Source organism: Rhinatrema bivittatum, chromosome 1, assembly GCF_901001135.1.
Source record: "Rhinatrema bivittatum chromosome 1, aRhiBiv1.1, whole genome shotgun sequence".
Taxonomy (NCBI): domain Eukaryota; kingdom Metazoa; phylum Chordata; class Amphibia; order Gymnophiona; family Rhinatrematidae; genus Rhinatrema; species Rhinatrema bivittatum.
In genome coordinates this window covers 522,362,194-522,376,226 of record NC_042615.1, presented here as the reverse complement: position 1 = coordinate 522,376,226, position 14,033 = coordinate 522,362,194, and the positions used below count along the sequence as shown (strand labels likewise).

General features: G+C 44.5%; 1 protein-coding gene across 5 annotated transcripts in view; it reads left to right on the top strand.

Annotated features, from left to right (window-relative positions):
• PIP5K1B (phosphatidylinositol-4-phosphate 5-kinase type 1 beta) overlaps nucleotides 1-14,033 on the top strand; it is a 303,447-nt gene that overhangs the window by 176,599 nt on the left and 112,815 nt on the right. For all 5 annotated transcript variants that reach the window (XM_029612941.1, XM_029612950.1, XM_029612975.1 and 2 more), the window contains one exon: nucleotides 9,923-10,040. In XM_029612941.1, coding sequence (XP_029468801.1) covers nucleotides 9,923-10,040 — 118 coding nt within the window. The remainder of the gene's footprint in view (nucleotides 1-9,922; nucleotides 10,041-14,033) is intronic.

Below are 14,033 nucleotides of genomic sequence, written 5' to 3'. Positions count from 1 at the left end.
CCACCCAAAAATAGCAGACATCAGATGAGTCTGATATCAATTTCACTAGATAATTAGCAGGTGGAAAATTGCATGATTAAGTTGCCTAATGTTTTTGCGTAAATCTTTTATAATATAGTAACTTACATGCCTGCCTCTTGGCTGCACTCCAGACTGCTCCTTTTTTGCACAGGTAAATGTGCGCATAATTTTGATGTTTATAAAATAGCATGTACATGAATACAAGCTTCTATCACACATATATGCTAATTTTATGCACACAACTCCTCTGAAAATTAACTCATATGCACATTATTTTGCCTGGAAACAGTACCCACAGACAAGCCAGGTGCAAATCTCTACGGGTGATTTTTCCATCTGCAACAATCGGAGAAAATAATGAGCTTACTTTCGTTTTGATTACTGCTGCAAATCCTGTGGATTAAAAGTATAGTTGGTGTTTGCACTAATGTAGGCAGTTTAATTAGTGCCCCTTTACGTTCTCATTTTTATATTATTTTGGAATAACAGATGTGCATGTTTTATTACAGCCTTTTTTTTTTTAAAAAATCTCCTTCGTTAAGTGTATTCTTCAGTTATTTGTGCTTCGTTTAAGCTTTTTGGGTGTCAGTGCAATCCCAGCTCTGCTGACAATGAGCACAGCAGCACACTCACTACCACATGGCATGTTTTAGGTAGGAAGGAGCTTTAAAGCACTTTATAAATGTTTTCATCTCTAGAGAAATGAAACTAAAGCAGAATAACAAACTGAGAGGCTATCAATTGTTTGTTTTAATAGGCAATACAATTATGCAGTACAGCCGCTTGGAAAATAAAAGAACCAGAAATACAAAGTTCACTATCATAAAATGAGACTGTGGTGGTGGCCATATGTAAGCCAGGGGGTGTTTGGGATGAGGGAACTGGATAATAGAGGATCATGCAGTGGATGCTCTGTCTATACACACCCCTACCATCGCAGAAATGGCACAGTTGAGCCCACAGTAACACAAGTAGTTCTGCTTTTCAGGATTACTTTAAAAAAAAAAACCCAACATGGAAATTCTAAATTAACCATAAACAAGAGTTATTGCATGGAAATAAATCACCTGACTTTATTGTCGACATCCTGAAAACCAGACTTTGTGGTTGCACTCAAAGACTGAAATACAAACTTAACTCTAGACTCTCAAAGTCGAAAAAAAAATCCCCTAAACAGAACAGCCCATTCCCCTCATAAATCATTTTGCAGCCTTAGGGAAAAAGAGTTAAATGCACCACTCCCATTAAAAACAACATATACTGGAAAGAATAACTCTTCACCGGGCTGCAAACGCACTTCTTTCTTGACACTAGGTGTAATAACCGGTACAGGAAAGAAACATTTGGATCTGTTGCTGTCCCCAGTTGGAAAAGGCAAAGTGACCTGACTCGTGGGAACCTTCATACGTGCGTCTATAAATCATTCTCATTAAACTACGCTTCCCTAAAGAACCACAAACACCAGCCTGGCCAAATGTGAACGCCCTCCTCACTCAGGCAGAGGGCACAGAGAAAACCCTTCCAGCTATTTACATGTACACCAAGCCTGCCTGCCTGCCCACCTTGACTGGTTTGGGGTGGAAACAAACAATCATCCCTACTGCTTCCAGGAACCTAAAGAAGCAAACCTAGGCTTCTGCACTGAAGGGAATGACAGGAAAGACAGCGAGCTGTTTAGGCAAAGTAAATGACATTTAGAAGGCCGAATGAAAACTGTATGGTGTTTTACAAAATAATGTAGAAGGGGAAGAATACCAAGCAGCAGTCAGCCAGGCAACTTTCGGAGATGCATGACATCAAGCCTTGCTATACCATGGGACCTCTGTGAGACTTTGGGCAAGTCACTGTGCCACCCCATGCCTCACTGTGCCCATCTGCAGCTGGGAAATGGTAGTGAGTGACCACAGACATCAAGTTTAGGCCAACATAAGAACATGCCATACTGGGTCAGACCAAGGGTCCATCAAGCCCAGCATCCTGTCTCCAACAGTGGCCAATCCAGGCCACAAGAACCTGGCAAGTACCCAAAAACTAAGTCTATCCCATGTTACCGTTGCTAGTAATAGCAGTGGCTATTTTCTAAGTCAACTTAATTAATAGCAGGTAATGGACTTCTCCTCCAAGAACCTATCCAATCCTTTTTTTAAACACAGCTATACTAACTGCACTAACCACCTCCTCTGACAACAAATTCCAGAGTTTAGTTGTGCGTTGAGTAAAAAAGAACTTTCTCCGATTAGTTCTCCGATTAGCTAACTTCATGGAGTGCCCCCTAGTCTTTTTATTATCCGAAAGAGTAAATAACCAATTCACATCTACCCGTTCTAGACCTCTCATGATTTTAAACACCTCTATCATATTCCCCCCTCAGCCGTCTCTTCTCTAAGCTGAAAAGTCCTAACCTCTTTAGTATTTCCTCATAGGGGAGCTGTTCCATTCTCCTTATTATTTTGGTAGCCCTTCTCTGTACCTTATCCATCGCAATTATATCTTTTTTGAGATGCGGCGACCAGAATTGTACACAGTATTCAAGGTGGGGTCTCACATGGAGCGATACAGAGGCATTATGACATTTTCCGTTTTATTCACCATTCCCTTTCTAATAATTCCCAACATTCTGTTTACTTTTTTGACTGCCGCAGCACACTGTACCGACGATTTCAATCTGTTATCCACTATGACGCCTAGATCTCTTTCTTGGGTTGTAGCACTTAATATGGAACCTAACATTGTGTAACTATAGCACGGGTTATTTTTCCCTATGTGCATCACCTTGCACTTATCCACATTAAATTTCATCTGCCATTTTGATGTCCAATTTTCCAGTCTCACAAGGTCTTCCTACAATTTATCACAATCTGCTTTGATTTAACTACCCTGAACAATTTTGTATCATCTGCAAATTTGATTATCTCACTCGTCGTATTTCTTTCCAGATCATTTATAAATATATTGAAAAGTAAGGGTCCCAATACAGACCCCTGAGGCACTCCACTGACCACTCCCTTCCATTGAGAAAATTGCCCATTTAATCCTACTCTCTGTTTCCTGTCTTTTAGCCAGTTTGCAATCCACGAAAGGACATCGCCACCTATCCCATGACTTTTTACTTTTCCTAGGAGCCTCTCTTGAGGAACTTTGTCAAACGCCTTCTGAAAATCCAAGTATACTACATCTACCGGTTCACCTTTATCCACGTTTATTAACTCCTTCAAAAAAGTGAAGCTGATTTGTGAGGCAAGACTTGCCTTGGGTAAAGCCATGCTGACTTTGTTCCATTAAACCATGTGTTTTTATATGTTCTGTGATTTTGATGTTTTGAACACTTTCCATTATTTTTCCTGGCACTGAAGTGAGGCTAACCGGTCTGTAGTTTCCCGGATCGCCCCTGGAGCCCGTTTTAAATATTGGGGTTACATTAGCTATCCTCCAGTCTTCAGGTACACCAACTTCTGTGTGTAAATCAGGGATTTACGCAACAACTTCTATTTTTTATTGCATGGAAATTATACACGCATGTATTTATAAAATAGGTAGAAAAAGTACATGCTTTCAATGCATTGCAAATATTCGTGCATACTGAAACATACTCTCGTATGTTGGGGAGTGAACCTATAGGTGAGCAGATATGCGTGGGTGATAAAATACTATAGGGGATCTCCACATGCCCATATATGTGCTTATATGAGGCCATGCGGAGATCTTTGAAAGTTATTCCTTAAGTTTGAAAATTCAAAACTACATGTTTTATTCCCTCCCCTAACCTTGCCCCTGGGACACCTCTGAAAGTATGCGGGTAAAAGTGTGGACTATCAGGGTAATCTTCAAAGGCAAATGTAAATATAACATACTATCGTAACAATTTTCAGAAGCCCATTTAATGTGGGTAAAACATATTGACAATTCAATAGCATATATTGTAGCAATTGTCAAAGGCTTTTGGAAATTGCTACAATATATGCTATTGAATTGTCCATAGGCTCTACTAGCATTAAGTACACTGAATGTAGGTAAATGGCTTTTGAAAATTGCTACAATAGTTTGTTACATTTACATTTGCCTTTGAAAATTACCCTCATTGAGTGTACAGTTTTCAAAAATCTCATTTCTGAAGGTGAAATGCTGTTTTACTGCCTAAATGACTTTGCCTATTGCCCTGTAAATGCATTACAGCAGTGTTTCCCAACCAGTGTACCTTCAGACCTGATCAGGTGTGCCTCAGAAAAGTCACCACTGCCTGATGCTCAGATCCAGGCCAGCACTTGGGCTGCCCTCTCAGTACTTTGCAGTAACAAGAGACACTAGCAGTGGCTCTTAAACATTTAGGAACTCCTTTCTGAGAACATGTGTATTCATGCACACCTCTCCTTCCTACGTATAGCAAGAGCCCCAGAGTGTATAATCCAGTGGGCAGCTTGCAGCGCATAGATAGCTGGGCCTTGCTTTGTGCAGCACACAAATTGCACACAGTACCTCCTCATCTTCCCTGTCTTTGAGTCTTTCAAGCCTCTGTCTTATCTCCCAGCCTGAGTAAGATGGGGAAAGAGTGTGACTGAGCACTTGATGTGACTCACTTTTGGGCCAATACAGTAAAGGTCGCGGGAGAGCCGGCGAGCGCCCGCTCTCCCGATGCGCGCACAGGTCAGGGTCCTGGGGGCACGATTCAGTATCGGCCCATATGCAAATTAGGGCCCGAGGTAAAAGCAGGCACTAGGGACACTAGCGCGTCCCTAGCACCTCCTTTTTGACAGAAGCGGCGGCTGTCAGTGGGTTTGACAGCTGACACGCAATTTTACAGGCGTAGGTTCTCGAACCCGCTGACAGCCAAGGGTTCGGAAAACGAACGCCGGCAAAATTGAGCATCCGTCTTCCAACCTGCGGGCCGCGGGCAGATTTTTAATTTATTTTTTTTTTAATTTTTAATTTTTTTTTATTTTTGGGGCCTCCGACTTAATATCGCTATAATATTAAGTCGGAGGGTGTACAGAAAAGCATTTTTTTCTGCTTTTTTGTACACTTTCCTGGTGCCGGCAGGAGTTAATTTCTGAAAGTAAAATGTGCGGCTTGGCTGCACATTTTACTTTCTGTATCACGCAGGAATGACTAATAGGCCCATCAACATGCATTTGCATGTGGCGGGCGCTATTAGTTTCGGGGGGGGGGGGGGGGGGGGGGGGGGGGGGGGGGGTTGGCCGCGTGTTTAAAGGGGTAAAAATAGCGCGTGGAAAACGGGGGCTAACAGTGCACTCAGCTTGAGCACACTTTACTGCATCGGCCCGTTTGAGAGTTGGGTGCAGCAGTAGGGATGTGCATTCATTTGAGACAAATGTACAAAACGCGATGAATAAGGCTGATACATTTCATTCGCTGGGCTCCAAAATGAATTGGGGGGATCCTGAATAAAACACATCTTATTCAATGCATTTATTTTAAATGAATGCATCAGGCTTAGGCGTAGGCTTCGCCTAGGGCCTAGGTTGAGGCCCGAACCAGGGGCCAAGGCCTACACTTGAGCATGATACTAGGGTCTCGGTCTAGGCCTGGGTAGATGGGGCCTCAGCTGAGCCCCCCCAGATTAAACTTACCTGATCCGTTGGGTATCCACTGAAGCAACCAGACCGGGGCCTGATGCCTGGGCCTTGGAGCCCGGGTCCATGCCCGACGTTGTGGCCTTGACTAGAAGCTGGATCCCATCCTCCAAATGGCACTTTCCACTGGGGTGAATGCGCTGGAATTAATTAACTCCAGTGTGACCCCTGCGGACAGCGTCAGTTGAAGAAAAGGATGTCGGATGCATCAGAGCTGCTCTGAGACCTGGGCTTTTGGCCTGGGCCTGACCCTAGGCCAAAAGCCCAGGTATCAGGACCCAGCCTACAAGCCAGGCTCTGACATCAGGCCTGGGTCCGGGCCAAAGCCTTGGCATCATTACCTGGTCTTCGGGCCATTCCTCGGCATTAGCCCTGGGCCTGTGCTCTGACCTAGAATGAGGTGTCAGCCTGGGCCTAGGCCTCTCCGGTGGATCCCCACTGGACTGGGTAAAGGGCCAGGGGAATCCTGGCCCTGGAATTTTTTTCAGGGTAGGTGGGAGGCCTCTTTTACATTTTTTTGGCTGGATTTTTTTTTTTTGTATTTGATTCATTTTTTTTCCACACGAATGAAGTGAATCAAACATTTCACCAACCAAAGTTCATGGGGGAAAAACAACTTTCCAAAAATGAATTGAATAACGAAAATAATTTTTTTCCCCTGGACATCCCTAAGCAGCAGCAGAGAAAAAGCACTAGCAGCCATATTCGGCAGTCGAGGTAACTGAGCTGGCTTCCAGCACCACACCAATTTCTCCCTTCTCTTGTGTGAGGTGGTGCATTGTGAAGTGTTTGTGTGTTTTCTCCCCCTCTATTCTTTTGATTTAAATTTGGAAGAAACTGGTGGCGCTTTTAGTATTTCCCTACCTGTTCTTTGGCTATATGGGTCTTCTCCATGTCCACATTGCCTGCTCTGTGGAGGTTGGTATGCCACACAATATTTTAGTTAATGCAGGTGTGCCTTGGGTGTGAAAAGGTTGGGAAACACAGCATTACGGGAAGTGAAATAGGAGACAAACCAACAGGCCAATACTGTAAAGTACGCTCAGCTAAGTGCGCAGTTTAATCCGGGTTCGACACACATCCACAACCCCTTATGCGAAAGGTGCAGATCAGGCGCACACTTTTTTTTTTTTTTTTTTACTGTATCCCAGGCAAATACCTAATAGCCTCATCAACAGGATCCCCCAATTCATTTGCATGTGATGAGTGCTATTAGTTTGAGAGGGGGGGGGGATTTGGACATGCGTTTTGGACATGCTAAACCCTTATTGTATAAGAGGTTATGGATGCTCGTAAAATCGAGCGTCCATTTTCCAAACCCGCTGACAACCACCTCTCCTGGGCTTCCGCTGCTAAGGAGGCGCTAGGGGCGCGCTATTGTCCCTAGCACCTCCTTTATAGTGTGACCCCCCCCCCCTCTCATTTAAATACGGTATCACGCGCCCAGGAGAGGTGGCTGGGCGTGCATTAGGAAAGCGGGCGATCAACACAATGAGCGCCTGTTTTCCCACGACCTAACTGTTATCGGCCTGCGAGAGAGGAAGCAATATAGTGGAGAGAAAGGCGCTGCAGATTACCGTGTAGCACTACTCTTTTTAAAGGCAAATGCTTTTTGTTCCAGTCTGGATGTAGGAGGTATCTGAATGGCCTCAGCTCTGTTCTTTTGATTGTTAATTGCTATCATCGGTTTCCAAGTCATGCCATCAGCCCTTCTGATAGCCATTGATGCTGTTTGTTAGTTTTAAGTGTAGGTTTTTGTTTTTTTTTATTAGAAATAGGTCTCATGACTGAACGGATCTCACCTCTCAGCCTTTCTCCCGAGACGCAGCACTCCCCAGTTTCATATCCCTGCGGTAGGGCCAGATGCTGTAATGTTTACAGCTATTTAAACATGTTAAGATCCTGCTAATCTCAGCTAACAATTTATCGTGCTTGCAGTACAGCCGGTAATTGGATATGATGAATACGTCACCTGTGCTGTGTGCTTGTCATACTTTTTTTTCTCATTAATTTTCCTTTTCTTCGGCCAGTAGACATGGGCAAGCCAGATGATTTTGCTAGGTGAATTTGAGATGAGAAGAAGGACTTGGTGGCAAGAACCAAATGTGCGCTGCAACAAATTAAGTGGCGCAAGTTTAAAAAAAAAAAAGCCAAAACACTGGCAGGGTCTCGTCCAGTGGCTTGGCCGTAGCAGTGTCTGCTGCGGTGAGTTTGTACCTCAAGTGCCTGGGGCAGGGCGGGGTCTCTGCCAGGCTGCGGAAGTGAGGCACTTGCAAGCTCTGGGGCAGAAGGCAAGGCTGCTGCTGCTGCTGGCAAAACAGGGGCCTCTGAGGAGCTTAGATCTCAGTCAGCTTGAATCACACAGGCATGTTGAGAAAGGGAGACCGAAAAGTTAGAAAAAGTCCAGGTGAAAAAAAATCTGCCCACCTTCCTACCCAAAATTAAAATAAAGCATTTTGGAAACACATCTTTGCGTGTCTCGTTTGTATTGGTTTGTGCCTATTTGTCTTCAGCGTTCTCTGCTTCACTTCTCTCCATTCATTCTTTTTTTTTCTGGAGGGAGATGGGATGCCAAAGGGACTGAGGGCATGTGCTACTGCAAGCCAGTAGAGTAACTAGGCCCGAAGGTGTCCTGCACAGCTGAGATGGGAGTGGGTGGGTGGGGGGGAGCAATTTGTGTGGAGGGGGGGGGGGGGTAAGGAAGGCTGATATATGCCAGAGCAGAATGAAGCAGAGTGAACAAGGTGGTGATATGGACTTTCTTTTCTGTTTATTTGGTTTGGCCAAAAAGTTGGCCACCCTCCCACACTATTAGCAGGCCGATACAGTACATTTGGATGCACATTTTGGACGCGCTAGCTTTACCCCTTATTCAGTAAGGGGTAATAGCGCGTCAAAAACGCGCATTCAACCCCCCCAAGACTAATATCGCCCGCAACATGCAAATGCATGTTGATGGCCCTATTAGTCATTCCCGCGTGATACAGAAAGTAAAATGTGCAGCCAAGCCCAAAGGTAGGCACTAATTTCTGCTGGCACCAGGAAAGTGCACAGAAAAGCAGTAAAAACTGCTTTTCCGTGCACCCTCCGACATAATATCATGGTGATATTAAGTCGGAGGTCCCGAAAGTTAAAAAAAATTAAAAAAAATAAATTTGAAATCGGCCCGTGGCTCGTGGGTTGAAAACCGGATGCTCAATTTTACCGGCGTCCGATTTCCGAACCCGTGGCTGTCAGCGGGCTCAAGAACCGACGCCGGCAAAATTGAGCGTCGGCTGTCAAACCCGTTGAGAGCTGCCGCTCCTGTCCAAAAAGAGGCGCTAGGGACGCGCTAGTGTCCCTAGCGCCTCTTTTTACCACCGGCCCTAATTTAAATATTTTAGTTTACTGAATCGCGCACACAGGCCAGTGTCCTGTGTGCACGCCGGGAGAGCAGGCTCTCGCCCCCTCTCCCGCGAACTTTACTGTATCAGCCTGTAAGTTAGTATTCTCTGATCTTAAAAACTCAGCAAGGCTGGGCTTCAGCAGCAGCTGGATTGGAAACCTGCAGAGAATGGTGTTGGCTGCTGGCTTAACAAGGGGAGACTCTTCTTCTGGAGCCTGCAGTGAATCAAGGCACAGGGTGCCCTTAGGGAAGGAAAGGGCAAGTCTGTTTCTCAAGAACCATGAACGGGTTTGGTTTTTGAGGTGCTCGCAATGAAGCTTCATCAGATGTTAGTGGCATACATTTTTGTCCGAGAACGCTCTCATTTGTATATTTGCATGTTCTGAAAATCAGACCAGCTGGCGGACATCAGTGCTGGGCACGGCGCTGCTGTCAAAGTGTCTAATTCTGGGTCCCCAGGGATAAAAGGGGGCAGCTATTGTTGGAACTAATCTAAGCTCTTTGTTCCCAAATCTAATCATTGTTATGTGACCGCTTGAGAAGAATTAAAAACTACAAATGAAGTGGAAATGAAAATCTCTTAACTCGGTGCAGACAGATCCTTTGAGGTTCAACATCTTTCCACGTATACTGGATAAATGGTGGAACCTGTAGCATTTAAGTAACAATCCAAAATGTCATCAGTGTCTGTTAATAACAACAACAAAAAAAACAGCCCCATAATTAAATGACTTTCCATATGCAGAGGTTATTTAATTTGCTTTGGCTTTATTACTCAGATTCTGCTTATTAATTAATGTATTTTTTTGTGCATTGGCTTGGATATTCCTTGCTTTTGTATGCCTTGTGATGTTTGAAACTGTGTAAGCATCCTCTCTTTTTTTCTTTCACATTTGCAATGTGTTTTTCTCTCTTTTTGAACATTTAGCGAAGGGAGCAATCTGACCCCTGCCCATCACTACCCTGACTTCAGGTTTAAGACCTATGCTCCGCTAGCATTTCGCTATTTCAGAGAACTCTTTGGGATCAAGCCCGACGACTACTTGGTAAGAGCTTGTCATTCTCCTCAGTGGGCAAACCATTCTATTTTTTTTTTTTATGCTGCAGTTTACTCCTCCTGCTTTGGAAGCAGGCCTGGGATCTGGCACTATTTGCAACCACCCAGGGATTTTTTTTTCCCCTCGTTTTTATCTCCTCCTAGCTTATGTGTAGTTTGGTGATGGTCCTAGACCAGGGGCCATCGTGTTCCAGGACCTAAGTCATGGATCCTGAATCTAGCCATGAGGTGTCATCTTTAGGCAGTGACCATGACTTTCTCCTCCTGGGGATCAAAGCATGGACCTTCTGCATGGTGGTGCACAGCACTCACCAACTGAGTCACTGGGCCCATCATGACATGGTTTTTTTCCTACTGTAAGACCTGGCTCCACATTGCAAAAAAAAAAACCAACAAAAAAAAACTGCAACTCCATGGGAGCTTTATAGCTTATGGGATTTTTTGTTTCTTTTAGATCCTAAATTTATATATACATTGCCTTTGGCAATGCTTTTAATTTTTAAGATTTTAATTGGCGGGTGATGGAACCTACCAGGTTAATAGGCGTTTTAATGGCCACTGTGCTGCTGCTGGTTCTAGTAATTGTTTCCACAGAATGATATATAATTGGGTATAAATGTCCCTGTGAATGTTGCTGATTGAATTCTAATTGAGCGCTTGCACTTGTTAATTGCCTTGTTTATGCAGTTCCCCTTCTCTTTGCCTGTGTACTCTTATCAAAACTTACTAACTCTGACCTAGGAATAGGGTATAGAAAAGTTTTAGAACAAACCAAAATCTTCGAAACCTTCCCATGATTTACGTCACAGACTGAACGTCGATCTGCTCCACCAGTGCGAAGGTCTCACTCCAGACTCATGAGAAACCCAGTGTGATACAGTCAGGACAATTTATTGCATACGATTTTATTTGTGACCCTCACTGGAATAGCCAAGAGACTCCTGAAGCTCTGTTTTTCTGTTTTTAAAGGAAGGTTTAATTCTCCTTCTGTGACCAGAGGCCAGATGGTGTTGGGTGACAGGGTGTTAAACCCACCCCCCCTCCATATTGAACAGGTTCTCAGTCTCAACCATAAGGTCAAAGAGAGGAGGGTCCTCATCTCATACCTCAGACCTTATGTTTGAGCCATCGCATGCCAAAAGGCCAAATCACTGTGCTAATGTTGTGATTTTTTTTTTTTTTTGGGGGGAGGAGGTGGATTTAGGAAGGGGGGAGGTTATAACAGGATTTTGAATCCTCATGCTTTTGCCATGGTTTTTATATCATCATATCCCCAATGGGGGGTTGGGTGGCAGGACATATTGTACAGGTTCTCAGTCTCAACCCAAAGGCCAAGAAGCGATCCACAGCTGACAGCTCTGAGACCGCTGCTGCTCTCGAGTACTGCCACATCACCACCGGCATAATACATTACCAGGACCTCATTTACGTTCAGTGCCGGGGGGAAACTGTGCAAGTAAGATTATGTGCTAACTTTAACCTTGATGCCAGTCCCTGCCCACTCCCTCAGTAGCCTGTCTGGTGAGTACTACAGGAGAGTGTCCTGTTCTGTTTCAGGTGGTGCATTATTGGGTGGGGAGGGGCAGGGGAACAGCAGTGGTCGATGAGGACAGCTTAGCCAAGCGGGCCTTTCCACCTATTTGCAAACTACATGTACGAATCAAAGAAGGCCCTAAAGACTTTTGTATTTCAGGAGCTTTGTGAGTGATTCCTAGCAAATCCTAGCTTGCAACTGTTTTTCTGACTTTCGTGGGTCATAAAGATAGTGTTTTGTAGCACCTTAGTTTTAAGGTCAATTAAGGCTACTGTGCCCTAGTTTCAGTACATCTTTTAACCATGACTGCTAGAAGCTGGATGAGGACGACCAGGGATGGGTAACTGTTTACATGTCCCGTTTCTTACCTATGACCTTTAAGCCAAGGGTGAGCAACCTTTTGAGCCACAGTGCTCCTTCATCCTGATCTGGTGCCAAATTCTCTTGTCAACCAATCAGCTCTTGAACCAGTTGCCAAAGCACACCAGGGAGCCATACTGCTAACCAGTGGCTCAAAGCCTCCACTTTCTTATTCTTCAGGATGCTGAAAGGAACCAGCATAAACACACACCAAGGCATAGACAGACAGAAAGAGAAACCTCATACCCAGACACATAGATCCCCCTACAAATGCACACACTCACACACACAGGCACACCACACCCAGACAGAGAGAGACACAGGCAGGCAGATCATACCACACAACAGACCACAGCGCATCAGACACAGACACCAGACCCACACAGACACACTCCTCACCCTGATAAGCCACACACCACAGACAAGTGGGAAGGAGTGGAGGAATATTTTCAAAAAACTCAGGTGCCAGCCAAAAGTTTTTGGAGCTGGGAAAAACTCCATTACACCCTGCTCAACATATGTTAACCCTCTCCCTGTTAAAAAAAAATAAATGATAATATTGTAAAGCTTGTTGCTAAGTTATGTTACAATGTGAACCGAGGTGATGTTTTGCAAACGTGCCTCGGTATATAAAAAACCCTTAAATAAATAAATAAATAAATGTTTTTGGTTTTTTTTTACTGTTTTCACTAATTGTTCCTATTTTACTCTTTTCGTATTTTATAATACAAAATAAATACAAAATTATAAAATTTTATAATACTTTTTGCCTTTATTCCCCAGTTTAACTCCCCTTCCCATCTCATCTTTCATTCCCTTCTACCTCCTCCCTCTCTCTGGTTTTTCTGCCCATTCCTTCCCATCTATCTCAGCATTTTTTTCCCCCGAGACGGGCAGCAGCTGAGATCTATTTCCCTAGGTAAAGACTTAATAGCAACAGGAACTCCTCCTAGGTTGGGGGCCTGAGAGTTGTAGCTCTTCTGGGTTGTGGAATCCGGCTAACTTGCGGTAACCTGCACCAAATACCCAGCTAACAGGCCGATTCAATAAAAGTCGCGGGACAACGGGCGAGTGCTCACTCTCCCGGCACGCGCACAGGCCACTCTCCTGTGAACACGATTCAGTATTTAAATGAGGGCCCGGGATACAGTACAGGCGCTAGGGACACTAGCGCATCCCTAGCGCCTCTTTTTTGACAGGAGCGGCGGCTGTCAGTGAGTTTGGGCTCTCAAACCCGCTCTCAAACCCGCTGACAGCCACAGGTTCGGAAACTGGATGCCGGCAAAATTGAGCGTCCGGTTTTCAACCTGCGAGCCGCAGGCCGATTTAAAATTTTTTTTTTTTAATTATTTTTTACTTTGGGACCTCCGACTTAATATCGCCATGAGGGGTATAGAAAGGCAGTTTTTACTGCTTTTCTGTGCACTTTCCCGGTGCCGAGAGAAATTAACGCCAGCCTTTGGGTAGGCGCTAATTTCTGAAAGTAAAATGTGTGGCTTGGCTGCACATTTTACTTAGTGAATCACGCGGGAATAACTAATAGCGCCCGCAACATGCATTTGCATGTTGCGGGCGCTATTAGTTTCGGGGGGGGGGGGTTGAACGCGCATTTTCAATGCGCTATTTATTACCCCTTACTGAATAAGGGGTAAAGCTAGCGCGTCAAAAACGCACGTCCAAATGTGGGCCCTCGGAGCACCCTGTACTGTATCGGCCTGTAAGTATTGATTATCTGGCTAAGTGACAGCAGGTCACTGCTGCCAGATAGCCGGATAGATCAGTACTTATCTAGGTAAGTGGTGGCAGTGGCTGCTGCCATTTATCTGGATAAAGAACTGGTGCCCGGCTACAACAAATTTTATCTTTTAAGATAAGTAATTAAAATAGACTAATTTTACGTAGATGAAATCAAGATTTCTTTTTTTTTTTTTAATCCTTGCATGACAAACATGGGGGAAGGAGGGACATTATCCCATAGTAGCCACAGTTTACGACCTAAAACGTGTATGGGGATGTAACTAACTGTAATCTTCCAGTTACCTCTCCTGCCCCATGATGACTATCAACCTGTTCTTCCAAAGTAACTTA